Consider the following 23,292-nt stretch of genomic DNA (forward strand, 5'->3'; position numbering starts at 1 on the left):
GAAACAAAACTGTGACTGTCTCTTGATGAAAGAGTACAGCTGTGCAGAATGAAAGGAAAACAAACAGAAGGATATCATGTTTATTAATAAGAAAGGGTAGGGGAGCAGTTTTGCAAGAAAAGAGTGAAATTGCTACATTAAGGACAGCATTCCAAGATTTAATGGTGACCTTAAAAATTTCTGTGTCACTATAACACATGCGAATGGCTACAAACAATTTACTGTGGACTGCATTACACCAAATTGTGATGACTAAAGAGCAATAAAGAAGAAAGTTAGCTAAGCAAAGGACTGTAAAAGCCACACAAACAACACTTGTTCTGGGGCAGTTTGTATTTTCTTACCAGTCTTCCTCTACTTTCCCACCACGCACTGACCGTGACTTGGCTACTGCAATGCTTAGAACAAAAAAACTATTACCCTGTACAAACTTTTGGACTCTCTCATAAATTTGTATGCTCAGAAACCTACTGACTGAGACCCTGCCTGCAAGCAGCAACGGGCTTATTCAGATGAAAACCAAAATGGTTTCTTTATTTGGGTCACTGAGGCATGCAGCACAGGAGGGATGCAGATCACATTTTGCAGACATCATCTTGCAGTGAAATTCTTTAGTTTCCGGCAGTTCACACCAAAACTCTTACATAGAACTTTATCTTATTTAACCAAAAAGCCAGTACGTGTAAAAAGACAAATTTGAAGTAGTTTTTTTTTCTTCTTAGTTTATATATTTAATGAGCCTAATGGTTGTATTCTTCATACTTTACCCATCCAGAAATAAGGCATCAACTCTAAGCAGGTCACCCAGGCATCAGTGGAATGGTTCCTTCAAAGGGTGACCCACCTGTCTTCTGCTCCTAATACCGTAGGGTATAATTAGCCTTCTGGAGGTGTCAGTTTTGAAACTCTTTTCTGTGAAAAGCTTTTCTTCAGAATATTTTAAAAGTTAAACAGTGTAGCTTAGCTGTGATTTAGCATATCCACCCATTGACTGCTTGACAGGATGGATGCACAAGGGTTTCAGGTGTGGTTACAAATTTCAAGTTTGGCACCTGGAAATTAACTTTCCAACATCTAAGCTATTAAAAAATGGATCAATTGAATAATCAGAGAAAACGAACACAGAAAAGAAAGCATTATGCTTTGCAATATCAAAAGAATTGTTTTCCTTAGACTTTCACACTTGTATAAGACCTACGCATCTCTTAGCTCCCACTCATTGCAGGGCTTAAGTAGCACCTTGGTCTTCATGCTGACCCCTCCCACAGAGGAATTTCAGTCATAGTCATTATAAGTCCCTGGAAATACTTTTCATAACTGTAGTTGTTATCCATTTTAGAAGGCAAAATTATTTGCAAAAGATAACATCATTAAATCCTACTAGTGTTGAGGAAATAAATCACTGCACAGGCACTGTGGGGGCAATACAGATATCCATGATGCAACCTCATCCCATCTGTGGCAGAAAGAACGTTACCAGTGCTCTGCAGCTGCTGTGTATACGGGTTTTAGTATACACGGATGTAAAAACTGGTAATAATGCTGCCTTTTGTATAAGTGACAGAAATGCATTAGCATGATTAGGGTTACTTAGCAGCCTTATCCATGACAGATTAATCATGCTTTTAGTTATAATTAATAAGTAGGTGACTGATAGGTACGTACAGTACATTTTAAAAAACCCTGTTCCTCTCCTACATAGACTTTAAATCTGAAGGGCTGCGAATAAGTTCTTTTCTGAGAGGCAAGCAAGAATATAAAGAATAGAGGAAACAAGAGAAACAGTCTCCACAGCAGCAGAAGCACTTTTTTTGGTCCTTATCAACTTTTCTCATTTGGGCAGAACACTTTGGAGCTGATTGCTATCACTACATTAGGCGAATGGGCTTTTAACTAACTTTTTAACTAAATCTTCTGCCAAGGACAGCATCTCTTCCAGGCCTTGGTGAGGACATGGAGAGTTATGAGATGGGGGTTTACTGGCAAAGGGTGTAAAAAGACTGGACACCAGCAACCACAGGTCTGCTGAGTCTTGCAAAGGCAGGGAACAGCACTGTGTGAAGAAATCAAGAATGGTCAGGCACTTTGAGCATCCATATAGGACCCAAAAGAGGGATTCCTCACTCCACTGCAAATTCCTTGGGTGAAACTGAGCGTGTAGTTTGTTCTCCTAAACTCTTATCTCCTGGAGATGTGTTTCCTTCCCATTGATTTCAACAAGACTTTTGAGGGGCTGTTGATCTGAGCTTCAGCTAACCCATCTGTAAAGTGGGTGATATTAGATGCCTACGCAACAGGGACGCTGTCAGGGTAAATGCATTAACGACTGTGAAATGCTCAGTTACGACCATAATAGGAGTGATAGAAGTAAGGCAATAGATCATTGGAACTGATTTTACATAGAAACATATGGTACAGAGGAGGATAAACAAGTGTATACGGAGTCTGCTGACAGGTGTGAGCCAAATGTTAGGAGCTGCTTTCCAAACTGAGCAACAGTCAGCCTCCCATCTGCTCCCCCTCAGCCTTTCCTACCCAGGCCTGATGCACAAAATGAGGGAAGGATGGGTGGAGCAGAGGTGTATTTGAGGTCTCCCAGGTGAAAAGCAAAGCATTTACTTACAAACGCTTCCCTTTTTTTTTAGGTCATTCCCTTTCAGCAGTGCAGAAGTATGACGGTACCCAGGCAACAGCTTTCTTAGCAATGATAAAACAGGCTCCTTGCCTTCTTATTTGCTAGCTAGAGGACCTAGGGATCAAACCCCAGTGCTTGGTAAAAGCAGGTGACCACCCTGAAAGTTATTAATTGTTAATTGAATGGCTTAAAAAAAAAAGAAAAAAGATGCAACAAAATATATATTCAGCAAAAATGAGAGCTTTTTTAGCTCTCTGAAGCATTTCTCTCAATTGCAAATCTCTGCTATTCAGATATGCTCCACAGTCAGCACAAGGGAATAACAAGGGAGGAGTCAACCCACTCAAGCTGGAAGGAGCAGCTGCACAAGCAGTGAAAGCAAGGGCCTACAGTCCCACTTGAGCTCACTAGGGTGTTTTCTGTGCTCTGAAAAGGAACTCTTTCCTCTGTGCCGACTCTTTCAGACCCTCCATCCCTATAGCCACATAGTATCTTCATCTGTTCTCCCTGCACTTCTCTCCTTTGAATGTTTCTTCCATCTTTCTTCTCATTTGTCCTGTACCTTTCCTCTTCTTGACTTCCACATCCCACCCCAACAATTCCACTTGTGAACTGCAAGAAAAACTAAATAGCAACGGGGAAAATAAGTTGCCGTTAAAGATCTCCATACTACTTTATACCTGTACAGCAGCTAATGTAATAGGGCCCCAGTTCTCAACTCATTGCTAAGTGCTGCAGTAATGGACGGGGTTTATTAAAATAATATGGATGACTTTCAAAGGCCCTGATTTTAGAACAAGCAATTTAGAACTGATTTTCTAGAGACACACAATAGGATGTAGGATTTCAGTCTCTTGCATCTCTAAAGTCTAGTACTGTTAGACTATTTGCACAGCTAGACCCAGATTGTCAGTTCTAGTGATGCCATCACTACAGGACTTTTTTCTCCAGTTTTCACGAGTAACCGCACAGCTCAGAATACTGCTGCAACTGTCATTGCATTAACCCAGTTCTCTGCCCAGGTGTTCCTCTCTATTCATAGCTTTCTAACATTTCTTTATGCTCTGTCACATCAGATGAACTGCTGGTCTCTATTTTCAAGGCCCTTCACTGCCCGTCCCCAAATTACTCCTTTTTCATTGTTAAGGAACTCACTCACCCCTCCAATAAGTTCATTGTATCAATCTCTATCATACTTCTGTTAGGCATTCAGACCAGTCCCTCCATACTCCTCCTGGTTAGGCATTGTTCACCCTACACACGCACAGATTCAGCCACTGTTCTTCCCTTCGACATGACACTTGCAGAAAAGCTCAGACATTAGTAAGCTGAAACCTTCACTTAGTGGGTGGACCGTTGCAGTCCCGCTGCATGGTTGCCCAGTTCTCCTCCCATCTGTTTGTATCTATCTGATGTCCCTTGTCCTATGTGTATATCATAAGCTCTGTCATTAAGGCACCGCCTAATTGCACTGGTCTGTGCAGTGCCCGGCATATTCTTAACTTCTGACTATGGCTCTCAGGTATCAAAGCAATGTGGGCAACAGGAGATAGCAATTGCTTCATTTACAATCATATGAAATGGCAATGACAAGAAACAGCTGGACATCCCTAAGCTGATCTTGTTGCTTCAGTTACTCTTCTGCTTGCTATCACACAGGACTAAATTCCTGCATCACAGAGACAAAATCTTCAGGGGTGGGGGTGTGTGCATGTGCATTTGTGTGTGTGTACATGCACTCTGCTAAAAGTAATCCGAGTCAAGCATAAGGTCACATCAGGAATGGAGACTCTCTCATTTACAGCCACTTACATACATGCACTCTTCCAAGCGGGTGCAGAAGAAACTCTCCTACGCATCAGCTTCAGAGCCCAATGAAAATGCCACAAGTTCTGCCTAATCAAGGCAAATGTCTCCGTGCTGTTCAGCAACATCAGCTGCCATAGACTCCTCTGCAGGATGCTAAAATAACCCCTTCTGCTTCACTGGCAGGCTGAAGCTGGAAGCTTTAGGAAATGCCAGACTCTGGCTTATCTGAGGATCTAACAATAAAATGTTCCTTATCACACTGCTTATCAGTAAAGTGTTAAACTGAAAAGCAAGTATGGAGCAATCTGTTCAAAAACATATTAGAACCCAAAATCTACATGTCCTGATTTGCATGCCAGCAACGCCCCATTCCCTAAGCCAACTTTATGGACACTTTCAGTCCCTGTGGACTCAATATACTCACCTTCATGCCAGTCCCTTCTTCCACTCCAAAAAAAAGAAAAGTTAACATTATGTCAAAAGTTATTTTGTTGGAAAGTACTTTAAGAGAGGAAATTTGATTTTCACTCCCAGGAGATGTCAAAATAAAAGCTTCTTATTTTTACTCTGTTTTTGAAACAGAAGATTTTCATTTTCTCTTAAATGTCATCTCAGGTTTTTTAAACCAAAAAATGGCACGAGAACATCCAAGTTGTTCTCTTGTTTTGAAATGTTGACAGGAAACAAGAACTTTTTTTAGCAGTTAAAAACTATTTGCTTCAAGAATTTGGAACATTTGGAGTGAAAGCATTCAAAAAGAATCATTAGAAATTCTTGTAAGGCAACACTAGGTTTCCAGACTTGTTTAATACGTGAAATAAGAGTCATTCCTTACCTTGAACTGTCTCCAGTGGGAGACAACACAGACAAAGCATGAAGCCAAGGAATTATCTTCCCCATTTGGTATATGGAAACTTAGAGACACCGAAACAAGTGACTTAAGCACAGCTGAGATGTCATTGTAATACAATGACATATCAGCTAATAATAAAGCAGTATAAAAATGGAGAAATCACTGCATAAGCACTAAGCCTATGATTAATTTTCTTCCTTGATATGGGCACAGCAAGACTCTTATTGTTTTCTGAGGTATGTTTGCAAAAAATGATGACATAGCCTCAAAGCCATATTTTTCTGGAGCTGAATGAACTATGGCTTGGAGCCACATGAAATCTGTTAGAGAAAGGCAGGTCAAGAGGCTGCCATTAGCAATACACCTCCTCCCACAGTAACAGTAAACCCACAGTGCTTCTGCATCATGTCAGCTCAGGATCTTACAGTCTGTGCCCAGCACTGTATCCTCCCAAATGCCTGCATAAAGGCAGTGGATGAGGTGAAGTCATCTCCATAATTGTCCCTGGCATGAAGGTGAAACACTGTTAAAGTCCTTCCACTCAGTGAAACCACGGACATCACTGAGCTACTCCTATGCCCAGGGGTAAGCAAGTACAGCTTTTATGAGTGAAGCCCCTGGGATTTGCTCCTGACCTAGGGATGTTTCGCACCATTTCCAGAACAGAGCTGAGATGATGGTGTGTAGCAGGACAGTCCCTAATGCTCCCAAATACTACTTTACCTCCTAAAAGTTTTTGCATTTTGCTAATGTATCTTTTGATATCTGGCAGTTGAGTGAAATCCTGTGGAAGCTGGTGGGTGTTACAGTCATTTCTTACTCGGGATACACGTCCATAGCCTTTAGGTTGCCTTTTGGAATTAAACATCTGGATTATAAAGTACTACTGCACACAAAAAGAAAGAACGGTGTTCATGGTGTGGCAGAGATGGGAGTGGTGGGACGGTGTCGGTGGGGGCTCTATGGTTTCAGTGGGACTGTATGCATACGCTGAATGCATGCAAGATGGATAAAGAGGGAAAAAAAAACCACTTCAGAAACAGACAGGGAAGGCAGCAGGAAGCCAAGGACAGCTGGAGAAGCACTTAAATGTGATCATTGTGGAGTAGTAGCATAATATCCAAAGAAGCCCCCATAAACCATTATATCTGTAGGGCTATGAATAGTGAGGAGCACTGTGTAGAAGATTACCTTGGCCCTCCTGTCCCAGAGAGCTCCCTTGTCCCCTGGCATCTGAGTGAGTGAGGGCGTCAGCATTGGAGCTGATGACCTGCTCACACCTTAACTACCTGTTAACATGTAGGTCTGCATCAGAGCCACCGCTGGTGGAGCTGCTGGTTTCTCCCTCTAAGGAAACACTCCTTCAGCATTGGCTAAGCTGTATTCTTCTTGAGCTACAATGCAGACATCTCCTTTTGAGCCGCACTTATAGTCAGTAAGACTATAGTCCAAGAGTTACTGACCAGCAACCAGCTCAGATGCAAACATCCCCGCTGAGGCACCTTTTTGTCTTTTGATTGGATAAGTCCACTCAAAATACTTCTTTTTATCTGTGCACAATACCTAGTACAGATGGTTTGTTTAAACTCAAGTTCAGAAATTACTATAATACAAACACCCACAACACGTAACACTTGAGGGGTATGACCCATTTCTTGTGTATGTAATAAGACTGAGCCTGGGGAAGTTATCTCCCCGCCTCCAAAACTCTTGGGGGAATTAATTACATTTTTGCAATGCATCCTGGGTGGCAGTTGCCTCTTCTCCCTGCCTCATGTGTATTACATGGCTCCTACTGGGAAGAGATCCCTGATCAGCACCCACAGCTACGTCCCACCAGCAGGCTCTGCGGCACGGCAGCACGGTAGCTCAGCTCTCACTCTTCTCTGATGTTTAACAAAATCACCTCATTACCAGCAGCTGCTGTGCTGGAAGCCACCATGTCACAGAAACCAGCTCTGTTTTACCAGGAGGGGCATCAGAGGAAGAAAACTGCTCTCCAGCAGAGCGTTTCATATGAGGGTGGACCAGGAATGACTTTGGTCACAAGCTTCATTGGCACACACAAACTCCTACAACAAGTATGAGATACAGAGCAGATCGGTACTGAAGGGGTGGGAAACTTGAGCACGGAAAATTTTAGAAATGAAAGCAGGGAAGGATTTGTCTTAACTTTGTTTCCCCTTGGGGATGTCTACACATGTGCAGGAGGACACACGCTCCCTCTGTTACCACAAGCCCTTGGTTGGCACTGAACCGGAGCTGCTAACCTTCCCCTCTTAACCTCTCAGGCTTAGTAGCATGTTAACCAGAGCTACTCAGCTTGTTTGATGGAGCTGACTCACTCAAAGTGGGCTCAGTATGTGGGTAGAGTGAGTTCACATCTACTGCAAAATACCACATAAATATATCTATGGAAAACAGAGTGTAAGTGGGAAGGTTGGGGTGTTGCTGAGAAACACAGCTCCCCAGTATCTCTCCTTTGATATCCCTGTGTCTGGGGCTGAAAGGCAAATCATACACCAAGATACTGGAGCTGGACTCCAACATCTATTTCAGTAACCCTGAGCAGTTCCTGCTACTGCAATTGCGAAGCACCCAAAGGGATGCAGGAGCAGCCTTGGAGGGTCACATCACAGGTCCATCTAACCTGTACCACAGCTAGAGTGGTGGCCAGAAGCAAAAGCAAAGGAGTACAGGTTTAGAGCAACCCTTCTCCAGAAGACCTCCCTGCTTTGGTCATTGGACAGACAGAGGCTGAGTTTATATAGTACACTTGACGTTGCATCTGCGTCTAAAGTAACCCACACTCTTAAATAAGTCCTCTGGCAATGCACAGATAGACCATACAGATTCAGAGACAGAGAGAAATAAGGACAAGGAACAGGTCCTGAAGATAAATGTTCTTTTTATTGATTAAGCATACATAAAACCTATAGCGCTGCTGATCCACCTTGCTTTAGGGGAACAGCAAGAGAAAGGTTAAACAGACATCTTCTGGATTATATGTGAAATACAGTAGTTGGCAATATCTCACCTGCCATGTCATTATTCAGGCTAGGTGTTTGTAATGACCCATTTTGCTCTTAAAAATCAATAGTATAGGAGGTTCAGTTCAAATAGCCCCATTTAAAGTGCATGTTTCATATCACTCTTACTGCAAGATTTTAGTTGAGCCAACGCAGTTACAGAATGGATCACTTTGTACACTACATATTATGCAAGTGATTAGTGGTTTTTAAAAGGAAAGGTTATTTTGCCCTCAAACTTGGCAAGAGCCACATGGTTAGTCTTCACCTATTCTCTTAACACTGGAGGAGGAGAAAGCTCTCTCTGTGACACAGCAATCAAGACAAGCTCTGATGCAGACAGCTAGCATAGCGTTGAATTTCCTTCCTGCAGCACTTCTGCAATAATAGCTGATGTAATTGTTCAAATTGTAAAAAATCACAGGAAAACATGGTACTTTTCTCACCCACGTGTAGCTACCTTCTATTCATCAAAAGAAATTATCACTTTGCTACCATAGATGTGATTTATGTATTACATGCCCTTGTGAACCTCAATAATGACAATCTCTCAGTCTCAAAAGAATTGAATTACAGAGCACAGGAGTGGGTTACATAGAGTCAGTCCAGCTACCTCCACAGCAGTCCATTTTAATCTGCTTATTATCTTTCTCTTCAGGGCAAACTAGTTATTGAACTTTGGAGCAGCTGGCATTTGTACTATCTCTTACTTCAAGTGATGTTTTTCTGTTAGCTGCAAACCATGGCAAAGATGAACCTGAGAAAGTTAACACAGGATATACACTCCAGCAAATGTTAACCTTTTTTTTTTCCATGCAACCTTGTTTTTTCCATGTTAACTTTTTTTTTCCATGGTAGCTTTTTTATTTCCTTATTTACAAAGCACACAGGACACACCATCATGTCTCATCTATATCTTGGGTTTTGCAGCGTTGGACAGCATTGGAGACCTAAATCTGAATGAGAAGCAAATATTTCTCGCCAAACGTTGCCTTGGTTTGACGGCAAAGGGTGAAACAACACATATGGTGGCAGCTATTTTAAGGAACAAGAATTTCTTTCCTGCACCTAGGAAGAGTCATTGCTGACTTCCATTGGTGTAAAACAGAGGCTAGCTTGACTAAGAAAAGTGATAGAGTTTAGATGAGATATCTGACTGAATCTCCGCCCAGCTAAACCTCACCTAAACTCATCCTTTCTTTCCTGCAGAGGGGCAGAATAAGCTTCCGCAGGAGTTAGCTTGCTTTGTCAATAACTGGGTTACGATGAGGCACTATCTAGTCCTACACCAGAGAATACTGACACTCCTCTGCACAGATTCCTACACTATTTCCAACACTCAGCTCCTGCCTTTAGTGTTGTGAGCTATGTGTCATGCTCAGCTTATCCATTATCTCCTTCTCCAGTAGAAATAAAACTTTTTATCTTGTAATCCATCAGCAACCAATCGAACATAAGCTGGGCTCAGCAATTGTTGGCTCATCCTACCCAATTTTCTGAGAAGGCAGAAAACAAGAATATTTCTGTGAGGTTCATTAACTGGGAAAGTGGGTTACAGGGCTGCCCAGCATGTTCGGCTTTGTGGTACAGGAGCCGTGCCCCAGACGTATATGCAATGGTGTTGAAGCCCCAAGTAGCTATATGGGTTTCCTGGGAAGAGTTAGGCATTTCACAATGTGACTCAAGGAAATCGGCACAGCAAACGGGGAATAGAAATGCAGGACTTCAGCAGCATTCTCCAAGAGAGGAGCGGCATTTGGTCCTACACCACCAGCAGGGATCTCTGCTCAGGATTAGTTTATCTGAATCCTCTGCAGGACTCGGGTGCCTAAGTAGCTTTTTCTCACAATAGAGGCTTGAGGAGCTGCTGCCTTTTTTATTCTAGAAGAGAAACACTTGGAGCACTACATGTTTATTGGAGCAATGACTGGAAGCTATATAGCCCTCTGCACCTAAATGAGCATGCTAAGCAGCAATGAGAGATTCAATTGCATCTTCTCCAAATGGCTATGGATACTCAAATTGTTTGACATAAAGAGGAACAGTTTCAGCTGGAAAGGCTGAAGACCCTTCTCTTCCCTTAACCCTACAGAAGTGTTGAGGGCATTTTAAAGATAAGGGGAAAAACCACTCTAAATCACATTGGTAGAAGGAATATTAAAAATATCGCATAACCCCAGCAGCTGCAGTAACCTTGAAGCGTTCAACAAAGTGGGACATGGGCAAAGAAAGTGGCATTGGTTGTCTCTTAGATGGACTGGTTGTGTGGGACTATACCTTTACTGTCTCCCTCCCTCTTGTTTCCTTTATCTGACATTTTCCAAGCACCCAGTTTGTGCAGTGCCATACATGAGAACAAAGGAGATGGAAGGAAGTACAGATGCTTGTAGTGGGATGGTGAAGCAGAGCAGTGCCAAGATCCTCAGGCGCCACATGGCTCCCCAGCTCTGGTGGTACTTTGTAACGGGTGGGAAGGTGTCAGCACAGTGCACATTATTATGCCTCATCCAGAGAATGGTCCTTTAGGAGGCAGCCTGCAGCCAATACCAATCTGGCTGGATAAGTAAGGGGCTTCATGTCACCTGCACATTGCCCCTCAGTGGGCAGGTGGTCTATTCTACTGTGGTCCACAAAAACAAACAACCTTTTGGTTCAGAAGGTGGAGTAAAGGGAAATAATAAAGTAGGCCAGACCTTTCCTGAAAATGAATAATCATATTTCAGAGACATATAATCAATCTACATGGGAATATATGCTCCAAGAAAAAAAAACAGAAGCACAACATTAGATGAGGGAAGAGCTCCACTGGGCTAAAATATCCTTTTTTGTCTGTTTTGTGTAAGTCTGTGTTTAAAGTGTTAGGGGTTGACAAATCTAGAAGCCCAAAGGTGGTATGGCTACCACAGCTCCATGTTCTTGGGTCCAACCAGTAGTGAGGCTGAGCACGTATTCCCAATAGGCACACATACACACAATAGTTATATATATGCATATGCATATGTGCATGTGTGCTTGACCAGCTACACAGATCAACACAAGAAATACAGCACTCACACAAATTCCAACAGCAACAACCTCATCCTCTTGCCCTCTTTGGCTGACCAGGATGAAAGCCTGTTATGGGAAAATACATATATATAGATATATAAATACAGTCTGGATTCCCAGTAACTGGCCTTAGACACCCAGTCTACCCATTAACTGCCTGCCCCTGGATCCCCTGATCTCCCAGTTGCCTCACCCACAGGCAGACACACACATGCACACATGCACAAACAGGTCTCTCTGGTAGCTGGTCCAGGGACTGGCACAGAAGTAACTTGACAATGGTACTGCAAGGGTTTGTGGAAGAGGCGTTGTGCCCAAGGATGCTTGCCCCATGCTGCAGCTTGGAATTGATGGTGGAAGCCTGGATGTTCCCCAGCAGCTGGGACTAGACACAGAGAGAGCGTTGTAACCCAGGGCAGTCCTCAGCAGTGATTCAACAGCGGGGGAGACATAGCCTCAGAGGCCTTGGATGGGTTTCTCACAATAATTGAGGGCAGCATCTTAATTTTTAATCAGACACTCGCGTTATGACTGGTGTAATTTGTTTACAACCTGCCTGAGCGTCCCTGTAGTGTCATTAGCCAACTTAAAACAAAAAGAAAAAAAAGGACACTGCAATATAACCGCATACATTGGCAAACAGTACAGTGCCTTGACTTTACAGTCTCAGCATCAGCAGCTCTTCCAGGACTGAAGCATTGATGTTTCTCCCAAATGCTTGGGATGGGAATTACCTGAGGTGACTTTGTAATACCAGCTGACTAGTGCCAACTTTTAAAGTGATGACTAATGTGTAATCACAGTCCTTGGACTGGCATTTCAGCTTTCCTCAATTTGTTTCCTTTTCACTTTCTTTCCAAATGCAAATACATGTTGCTTGCCAGATTTCTTCTACAGAATGTCAGATCTCATGATACTGAAATAACTTGTATAAATGCGCTCTAAGCAACGATGTTCTACCTCCTTTCTGCCATAGTCAGCCTGATCTAGCCTCAGTCTCACAACCGTAGATGAGGAATGAAAGTCTCTGTATTAAATCTGGCACAACTAGTGACATGGCTTCAGATTTGAATGCGATAAAGTTATTAGTGGCTTAAAAAGTTGCCGTCTAGCAGCTGAACCGTTAGTACTGTCCGTGTGCAGGCTTAGCTGTGGCATGGATTTATCAGGCTACTGAGAAACAAAGGGCACAGTTTCACTGTTGCTTTAAGTTGGCTTAACATGGCACATAGGTTAAGAAGAAGAAACAGCCCTGCTCACCAATTAGTGCTGCCCAGAGGTGCTCATCTGTGTTCCTCCCTGGTGCTGATACTGGCCATCATGCCAAAGCATGATGAATCAGGTCCGTGAGTTTATCTCACCTCAGCTATCCTAGAACAAATAAAAATAAATGAGATGCTTGGTTTTACACCAAATCAACTCCTTAATCCTGGTTATGGCATAGTTGTGCAAATGCTTACAAGGAAAGTGAGGACAAGAAGGTAGGAGGCAGGAGGAAAGCAGGACTGTGTCCTCTGTAGTGGTACAGACCTAGAGTGACCATGAACCTTCACCATAAGGGGACTGTAGTCCTCCCACTCGGGACACCTGCAGTGTCACACATGTTCCTGGTTGCATGGCAGAGGAATTCATATAGAGGTACCAAGCCCTCTTCCCCCTTTCCCTCTCTCCAGCTGTCCTTAATTGCAAGGTAAAACACACCGGATTAAACTTCTAGAAAATCTTCCTGAAGGGCCAGTTGGGTTTACACTACGTGTCAGTGTCTCTGCAGTAGTTCAACACAAGGAAATCTTTAATAACAGATATTTAAGGTCTGATTTCTCCTCCTACACTGCAATCAGTCAAGTGTAGCTCTGCTCATGACTGTTGGAGGCACGCTGTTGGGAAACAGCTCTTCGGAGAGATGCTTTTCAAAATGATAAAGAAAATGCCTGCTCTCATTGTTTTACTCTACTTTTTCTAGGTTTTAAGATTTCTTTCCTGTGAGCAGCATCTTTTTTCAGAGCACACAACACTATCTGGAACAGTATGAAGTTATCCAGCCTATATACAGCAGTACTCTTCTACTCTGCTTGATATTTCCCACTGGCAACATAAACCCATTTATTTCTTGACTCATCCTTTCATTAGCTATAATCCCATTGCATATATTATTCATAGAATAATATGAATTCAGAAATATATATTGGTGGCCGTTTTTTAATCATCCTCAAATCAATCTTATGTTTCCCCGAATCTTTAAATCAAGTCTTTTTTTTTTTTTCAAATTAATTTTCCAGTAAGGCTCATTTCATTTCACTTCTTTGTATAATCTGGTATGTATGGAACAGAACAAGGAAAATATTCAGGTCTATTTATAAGCAATTAAATGGAAGTGATATATCCATGTCTTTTATAGATGACTTTAATTTTCTCTGTAAAAGCACCTTACCACACTAAAACTCTTTGCAAAAGCAAAGTACATTTCCCTTGAATGAAAATTTAAACTACCAAAACATCAACATACCAGGTGGGAGTCTTTATTACTTTTTACCACATACCAGCTCTTTAGACCTATCAGTGCTACTACACACAAGTATTAAGCTCATTAACAGTTAGAGAGACCTGTATACAGATATACAGCAAAAAACTTAAATAAAATTGAGACTTCATGCTTTGCAATGGTATAATCTGACTCCAAGAGCTATCATAATCCGGTAGGCACAAAGTGCCCCACAGTTGGGGTCCCACTCCACCGCAGCATGTCTAGTGTGAACTTAGGCAAGTCATTCTTACTCTGTGCCTATTTTCTCTAAAGTAAAATGGGGCCTCTAACACTTTCTAAAATTTCTCTAATATGCAGGAAGAATATTCTTTGCCTTTATGACTTTTTGGGAATCCTTCTGACCAGATAACCTCTCTTAGCTATGTCTGCATCACGTATGTAGCTTGTGACTGAATCAGAGTTTAAGTGATAGTGAACTTATCATGTCCCTAGATCAGTTTTTCCAATGCCTCAATACAAACACTGAGCCTTATTTTAGCCTAAATTTGTCTAAATTGACCCCATTCTACAGTATTAAAATACAGTTTCTAACCACAAAAATAATCTTTGCATAGACTGTTGATCATCATAATCTAGTAATTCTAAACCCTTCAATATTTACTTTAATAATACACCCACTACAAAATAATTTCTACTTTGGAAGTGCAATATAGAGAGTCTGAGCCTCTTTGAGCTCTAAATGTGAGACAGGGCATCTTTCAAAATTCAAATTATTCTCCTATCCCTTTTGGTTCCTTCGCCTCTTACTTGGGACATGAAATTTGGACACTTTGATTTCTTCAAGCGAAGGAAGATGTCTTCCACACAGAAACCATCTTTGCTCTAATCTAGATAGAATTATTTTTTAATCTGTCCAAGGCCTTTAAATAAAAGCTACCTCTTCCAAGTCACTTTCGCTTGCTGCTGAAGAAATACAAAAGGCATTACAGCTATCAGGAGACTGATGTCCGTTTCAGTTAGTTCATTTCCATATTTTAAATTTCTATTTCTTAAGTCCTGATTGCCCATGACCCTTCTAGGTACAAGTTGTCACCCTGGAGGATTTATGGTTTATTCCTGCTAGATCCCAGATTGGGTTCTCCTCATTTCCATTCCCTGAATAAAATTCCTGATGACTTTTGATTAGCTCTTCTCTTCTTTCCTTTATCCCTCCTTGTCTTCCCCACCACGCTCACATCCCATCTGCTCTCTTCAGCACTGCCAACATCTCCCAAATGATGCCAGTCTAGCTGGGATTGCAATGGTAAAAAAGTCTCTGTGTCTGAAATATATAACTCCTACCTATACAAATAACTAGTTATCTGCTTGCCCTCTTTGTCTGCGTGCTGAGGAAGAAAGTAACCAACGAGACTCCTGTAGGAGTTGGACAGATTTCTCTCTCGCTGAACTTCTGCCCAGTACTTTTTTTGCACAGAAGAAATATGGAGATTGGATATCACAGAGCCCTGTTCTGATTCTTTAGCTGTCTTTTTGTTACCTTTAGTCTCACTATGTCAAGAAAGGGAGGAAAAGTGGAATAAAATGGCCCTTCAGATATCATTTAATCCATAGTCCTGCTTTGTTAGGCTCTCAGGGCCGGGGGAGGACACAGAGGTTCATATGAAGAGAACATAATAGCAGTGACTTGCCAAGATAACCAACCATTCTAGGGAGTTCAGGCCTGCTGCTCTGCCGCAAACCTGGCTTTTCTACCAGGAACTTTGTCACTCCACGAAGGGACCAGCTAATTGCATCAGCATTTTGTCTCCCTGCATGTAGCTTTAATTTTGCAGCCCTAGGCTCTTCCAAGTTTGCAGCTACTGAGCAAACCATAGAAAACAAGTATATATTTTCAAAGTACTAAAAGGAAATAATTTACAACATGACTGCTTTTAAGGGAAGAAAAGAAAAACTTCTATCAACAGTAAGTGGATCAACATCTGATGATGGAAGTACTGATTTCTCTCTGTCATGGAAACCACATGCCCATTATCAGATAAAGCAACCGTTTCTGTAGACCAAGGCACATGAAAGAATTGTCAGATGATCCATCGTAGCTGTTCAGATGTGTTCTCTTTGCCTACAGGAAAGGATAGCACTGCATGAAGGAGAGCACATTTGATGCTAACTGCCTTAAATGTAGCCAGAGATTGAGAAAACAACTTATTTGAGGAAAAAAGTATCCTACAATGTGTAATTCAGTGGTCCCAGTACTCTGAAACAAAAGACAGTGTGATTATTTTCTCCAGATATACTTTTTTTTTGGCCCAAGTCTTTTCAGTTAAGACAAGTCCCCAAGGATAGGAGCACTGTGCCAGTGTCACTACCTGGCTGATAGCAAAAGCTATAGGCTACTTCAGGATTTCAGTTTTCCTTCAAAACGTATGAAGGGAGTTAACAGCCTCAGTTAGGGAGTCACGAAATGTAACTATCTGATATGAAATGGCTTAAGGTGCCCAACAAGAACTATTTGTACTTCACAGCAGAGATATAGCTTAAGTCACACCCTCTCCATGGATTTTCTCCCCAACTGGATGCAACTGAGAGGTTTCTTTTTCCACTCAGCTGGGAAACCTTTCTTGAAAGGCAAGGGTAAGGTTCCTTCTTTCATAACTTTGCTTACAAAATATGAGCAAGGCAGGGAAATGGCAGTGCCCTCCTTTTAAAAGGAGAAATACAAACAGATGAGAAGAATGTAAAACATACTACTGATTTATTAAATCTGTCAGTTTTCTCAGGCAAAAGAAGAAAAACATGAATATCCTCATGAAAATACAGAACATCATGCATTATCTTGCCAAGGAAAAATGAGTATTGTGAGCCCATCTTACTGAAACAAGCTGGGAACAAGCCTTTAAGTGGAAAGAATAAATGCAACTTCACTGAATTGCTTTACTAGCAAGCACAATATGATCCTAATCTTTCAAAGTGTCAAAAAAAACCCCAAAGTCAAGATAAATGCACAGGGCCAGCTATTCTAAAGGGAGTAATGGAAAGTGTGACTCTTAAAACCCTAACAGATGTTTCTGAGATTTCTACAGTGGTATACAGATATGTTGGATGAAACAGATTTCAGTAAAGTTTATATGATTTTATGCTGGCTAAAGGGGAGAACTGTTCATAAACAACTCAATGAATTGTGCAACATATTTTGTGCATCAGCACAACTCATCATATCAGTAATTAGAGGCATACGATTGCATCTAAATCGAAAGATCAGCTGCAAGGGCAGACAATTCAGTGCTCCTGCTACTGCTAAGAAAAGCTTGATATCTAATGTGGGAACCACACTGCAAATGAAGGAATCCAAAAGTACATATGTTCATTTCCATGGAAATGCTTTGCATTTGCATTCTGTTTGAAAGATCACTGGCCTAAGGATTCTTCTTGAAACTGCTTATGAAACTGCAACATTTAAGTCATCCATAGAGGATGCTGCATTTCAGGGCATGTCATACAAAGCTATTTCAGGCAAATGATGACTTCCAGCTCTGAACCGTGTGCTCATCAGCCCTCCAGATTTTCAGAATGTGGCTGCTCAGCATTTTCTAAAAATCAGACCTCACAAGTACCTCAGATTGAGCATTCGAAAGTTAGGGTATGGATCATCACCAGACTTCGAAAACCTGATCCAAGTCCTATCTCTGCCTTCTTCTTAAAATATTACCATGTCCCCATAACCAAAGTATCTCTTTACCTCTAACAGTCCTGTGCTACAGAGAAGAGCTATCTCAGCTCCCATCTACAACTGCTAGGAAAACAAGGCACTGATAGTCAGTGTGCCTTGCCCAAGACACGAGTAAAAGCCAGGCAGGCAAAGGATTGGAGTCCAACATCCCCCCTCCCCTTACCCCCCTCAAGCTAAACTAATGCCCTGGTTTCCTTTATATTCTATGCCTTTTTTAATGATTACTGAATTTCTCTACACTGTTCTCCAAAGATGTAATCTGATTACAGAGTTTCTGTTCAAACTTTCTTGTGATAACTGCAGCTGAAGCCTTGATATCATTGTTTAAATTTATCCATCTGAAAGCTTCAGCTGAACATTATTATTCTGACAAGAGTTTTTCTAGACAGGGCTGATGAAATTAACTGAAGATGAGAGCCACAAATGAAGATTTTAATCAAGATTAATACCTGCATTGTTAAGGGTTGACAAGGTGTATGAACATAGTGATATTTTCATCTATTAAATCTTTTGATCCTAAAAAAAGAACCAAGGCTTTGGCCCTACCTCTGTTTTGATGAGTGGAGAGGGCTTTAATTTGATGGGGTAAGCAGAGTGTTTCTCAACATTTCTGCCCAAAGACAGGAGGTAAAATTCTACCAGCAGAATCCCTGGATGCTCTGCAGAGACTCTGATACTGCTGAGCGCTTGCATTTAGAGTCTGTTTTTCTGAGATAACTTGAGTCCCTGACCAGCTGGTTATTAATTACAAGAGGGAGGGGAAAGTCTATGTCCTCCAGCCAGCGGCCAGTGTCAGGGAGCAGCAACTGTTGAGCCAAGATCTCAATTAAAGTACAAGCTACAGGCCTCTTTAGACCATTTCCATCCCTTGTAACTGATAAATGAATTCAGTGATCACTCCCTGAGCCTGATGCTGACAATCTCCTCCTACCAATATCTTGTGATTGAGCATGGGGTCGTTTTTCTTCACATATAAGATAGCTGCATCTGCTCCCCTTGCAGCATCTTCTCAGCTCCTCTATTCCAACCTGGCACATCCAGGTGTCTGCTGACAAGCCAAGGTCACCATGTAAACAGCAGAGGATCAGAGAAAGGATCTGAGGATTGAAACAAAGTGAACAGTTGAGTAGACAAAGCCCAGACACAAAAGGAGGAGAACTGAAAATGTTTTGGAGGGTTGTTAATTTTGCTTTCCAAACACACCCAGTAGTTGACTTGAAAATGTCAATACAAACTCTTCCCGTACTGCAGCCTTTAAGCTTTCTGCCTCCAAGTTAAAGAACAGACATACAGCCCTGCGCTGACAGACAGCTAATGGGAGAAATTTTGGCAGAGAAAAATGGAAAGGAGCAGCTGAGGTCAGAGGTATGGATAGCAGCTTGTACTGGGTTTATGTGGCAAGGTTTTGGTAGCGAGGGAGCTGCAGGGGTGGCTTCTGTGAGAAGATGACAGAATCTGCCCCTGTGTCAGATGGAGCCAATGCCACCCGCCTCCAAGACGGACCCACCGCTGGCCAAAGCTGAGTCCATCAGTGACGGTGGTAGTGCTTCTGTGATAACATATTTAAGAAAGGGTAAAAAAAAGCTGCGCAACAACAGCTGAGAGAGAGGAGTGAGAATACGTAAAACAGCTATGCAGACACCAAGATCAGTGAAGAAGCTATGGCTGGAGAAAGACTCTTTCCTGACAGCTGACATGCTTTATCAAGTTTTTGGACTCATATAGCTTATTCTTTCTTCCTCAGATATTTCCACCTCCTTGGTGATGTCAAACCAACCATGGTGTAACCATACTTTAATGCAGGCATGAAAACCGTTGGTAACAGTGGAGAGAAAATAGAGGAAGGGGAACAGGACTGAGCAGCTGGCAACAAGACCATCCAAATCCAGCCATAAATGTTTCTGAGGGTGAGGAGGAAGGACTGAGGTCTTTAATCCTTTTCTCTCTATCCTTCACAACCATGTGAATTACTGAGCAGAAATTGCAGTCAGGTCACAGCAAGACAGTGAATTGCATTTATGGAATTTAAAAGCGTATTCAGCCTCTCTGCAGCACTTCAGGCCTTTGCTTTTTGTAGGCTTGCACAGGAACTCAGCACTGAAGTAGCTAACCCCAAATGATTTGGAAAGCATTACACTCACATGAACACACATCATTGCATGCCACTCTGTCCCCAGGATTCACAAAAAAAAGCATCAACATTTTTTTTTAACCTTCAAGAAGAAAATTTCTGCCAATCTCCACCATTAATTGACATGCTTTTTCTTCTACAGCATTTTTGAACGATGGTTAAGAAGACACAGGCCCATGCTAGAAGTTTACCCAGCAGCCAACGCACCCATTGGGCACAATCGAGAAAATTATATGGTCCCCTTTATCCCCCTTTACAGAAATGGAGAATTTTTTAAAACCTCAAGAGAGCTGGGATATGACTATGAGTACCTGCAAGAACCAGGTAACGTTACTATTTTGGGTAAATGTCAAATTTGTTGCCTATAACCTGGAATATGTCTGTAAAATGAGAAGATATTAAAAAATCCTTCTGTTCCAGACTTTTCCCTCAATATAGTCCCAAATTATACCTGCTTGTTTTCACATTTCTGGTCTGACGTAGTCAACATGATACAATGAGAAAAGTTCCAACCAAAAATCAGTCACTGACATCAATGCTATCTATCCTAGCCCATTAAGAGCAGAATCTGACCCAAATGGTCAGCTCATGATCAGAACCAGGGAGAAAAAGTGCTGGATTTCGAGTCTGCCGTTTGCCCAGCTCAGCTGTTACAGTGCAACACAAATGGGAACGAGTGGGATTTTCCGGTTTCCGGACATGATTTAAAGGAGGGCAGATGCAAAGCTCTCTTTCTGGTTTACAAATGTAATCTGAGCTCTTAAATATGCAGAGTAAAATTCACCCCAGTACCAAAGGCCAACACAAGCTCTGTGCAGCACTTAAAACAGTGATCCATTGACTTTGTGCTTGCCTTATGGTTTGCATTCATACAGAATGCAACTGAATCATTGATAACGCTCATGTCATTTAATCAAATGAATTTTGCACTGTTTAGTGATGGTTTTGACTTTCACTGCTGTTCAGAGGTAGTTTTGACTTGGGCATCTTGGCCATCCTCAGGCACAGGGAGGACAGAGGCCCTTGGGGCTGTAGCTGCTGCGGAACCTCAGGTAGATCAGGTCTCGTGCTCAGAGTGGTGGACCTCATAGTTTTGCTTGAGTAGTACAGGTTTCCTTATTGTTTAAGGGAAGGGTTAAACTCTGTTAAAAATATTACATTGCCTGGAACTGAGGATTGCTCAGATATTTTGGCCCAATCCTTTACAAAACTGAGCCACTGGAATGATCAGACACATCTCTTACGTTCACCACTGCCAAAAGCTACCTGGGATGTGGGATGCAGTTATCCTTGCAAAGTATCGGCCACTGAACAGGCAGGTTACTGGACATGTTTGCTTTTCCTGTTTGAGGCAGAAAACTTTCTGTGAACGCAGCTCTTCACTTAAAAGGCAATTAAGAGCTAAAAGTCCAATAACTACACAGCAAAAGCACCAGGGACATTTTAGCGATCCTAGCATTCTCATAGCTTGCTTTTTGTCTTTATCAAAACAATATCAGTTCTCAGGGCATCCCTGCTTTTCTGACAGAGTTTGCTTACTAATGGGAGTGTACGGTTTCTGCATACTTGATGAGCTGTCCAATCAGGCATTTAGCTTGTTCGTTCACTTCTCAAGTAAAATCTAGCTTAATTCACAGTCACCCAGAAAATGCCTTTTTGACTATTTTATGTGTAATGAAAGGAATCTGCAACTCTCCTGTATAATTGTTAAGGCTGTTTTAGTACTACAACGCAGAGACAGAAGTCAATATTTCTCCTAACATGCCATAAACAATTTGGTCAACCCCAAGTATTCAGACAGAAAATAATCTAATAAATGCTTCAAAAATAGTCTCAAAATTATTATTTTGGTCTTAGTAGTAGTATTTTTGCCTTTTTGTTCATGTTGCCATAATTTAATTCCTGGTCAAGACCAGACATATTTATACACAGTTTTAATTAAAGCCACTAGTTTCCTAAAACCACATTATTCCTAGAATTGTATCACTAAAAAAAGTGCCAAATAGCATGACTTTCAGAAATACCAAGTCCTGAATTGGTACTGCAAAAGGAAGCAAATGGTAAGCTATTTACCATTAACAATTCACTTCTGTTGCTTCCTGATCTCTTCCCTTTTCCCAGGGGAGCACACAGTCCTCAGAAAATGAAATTCTTATTAAATTCTGTCCATGTTGTTAACATAGAGGTAAGGAAAGTAGTTCCTTAATTATTTTGAAAGATCAACACAAAGAGTGAAATTCAACTTCGTTTAGAAAGCCCAGATAATCCTCAGATGTCACTCAACCCCTTGTTAATCTCACTGAGAAGAAGAGAGCTTAAGCTATTTCTTATCCAAAGGGAAGAACTGGTTACAAATGGAAAATGGCTGGAATCTCAAAATGCAGATACAGACTTTCCTCAGTACTCTAGTGTTTAAACCCAGACTTTTCTCCAGATAGGAATGCTGGATTCCTGTTCAGAGGAACATAGGAGTTAACAGGGACTTCTTCGTAGAGGAGCTGAAGTAGGAAAGCCTGCCAACCCACCCTGAAAGCTTCTGTGTACTCAAGGGGGTACTCAAGAGAAAGTCTGTGACTGGCAGCCAGGAGTTACTAGACAAATAGGAAAAAGTTACAAAGGAAAAAAAAAATCATAGCAGTGAAGATCTGGGTGGTCGAGAAGAGGCAGCATTTCTGCAGATCTTCGAAATGAGGAGGCAGAGGAAAGGCAGAGGAAGAGGACAGGACAGAGTGAGGGACGAGAACAAAAGCCAGGTCTTGTTTGCTTTTAAAGGAAGTAGCTGGAGGAAAGCATCAAGGGCAGCAGTTCTGAGTTACAGCACCAGCAACTTGGTAGAGATGAAGCAGGACTACACAGAGCATGATGAGGCTGGTTACAAGAAATAAAACTTGGAAAGAATCCAATGACAAAATGGCATTTTAATGCTAAATTATATTGTTGCTGTTCCCCGGAGGAAAAGCTGATACCTGGAGCCCTGCTTTCCACTGAAAAGCAGATCAGTGTGTGATAGTATGTGGTTATTTTAATTGCAGCTTCATTTATTTTTATACATACGACAGCCCTGAAGCAGAAGTGGTCACAAACAGTGTGCCTGGAAATCCATCCCTCAGGAATAAAACACACATGTCAGAGTCTAGTTACCGGGGAGCTGATCTGAGCAGAAACCAGAGCAGACAGCCAGCTCTCCTTGACATGAGAACTGTGAACTGCGAAACTACCACAACCCGCACAGCTGACTGAAAACGAACATTTGTTAGCATCAATAAAAAAGATTTGGAAGACTAATGGCACCACCTAGCAATAGCTGTCAAAACAATTTTCTATGGCAAGAGCTATTCCAAGCACTTACATTTCAGAGCCTGGACTAAGTCTTTTCTATTTTTTTTTTCCTCCAGAAATAGGAACAGATAAATCCGTAGACACAGCCTTGACTTTTCCCCAGAAAATCTCCCTCTCTCAGTGGGAACAATTTGATGACCACTACATGTGCAGCGGGGTGATTCACATTTTTTTTTGGAAAAGCAGGCAGCTACCCAGTTATAAACCCAGGAATCTAACCCTCAGTTGCAATTTTT

General features: G+C 41.8%; 1 protein-coding gene across 1 annotated transcript in view; it reads left to right on the forward strand.

Moving 5' to 3' along the window:
* Positions 1-23,292, forward strand: part of TYR (tyrosinase) — a 49,717-nt gene that overhangs the window by 20,836 nt on the left and 5,589 nt on the right. Inside the window, exon 4 of the mRNA XM_050914161.1 lies at positions 19,860-20,041. Within this exon, the coding sequence (XP_050770118.1) occupies positions 19,860-20,041 (182 nt within the window). The remainder of the gene's footprint in view (positions 1-19,859; positions 20,042-23,292) is intronic.

The sequence above is a fragment of the Gymnogyps californianus genome, chromosome 1 (assembly GCF_018139145.2).
Source record: "Gymnogyps californianus isolate 813 chromosome 1, ASM1813914v2, whole genome shotgun sequence".
NCBI lineage: Eukaryota > Metazoa > Chordata > Aves > Accipitriformes > Cathartidae > Gymnogyps > Gymnogyps californianus.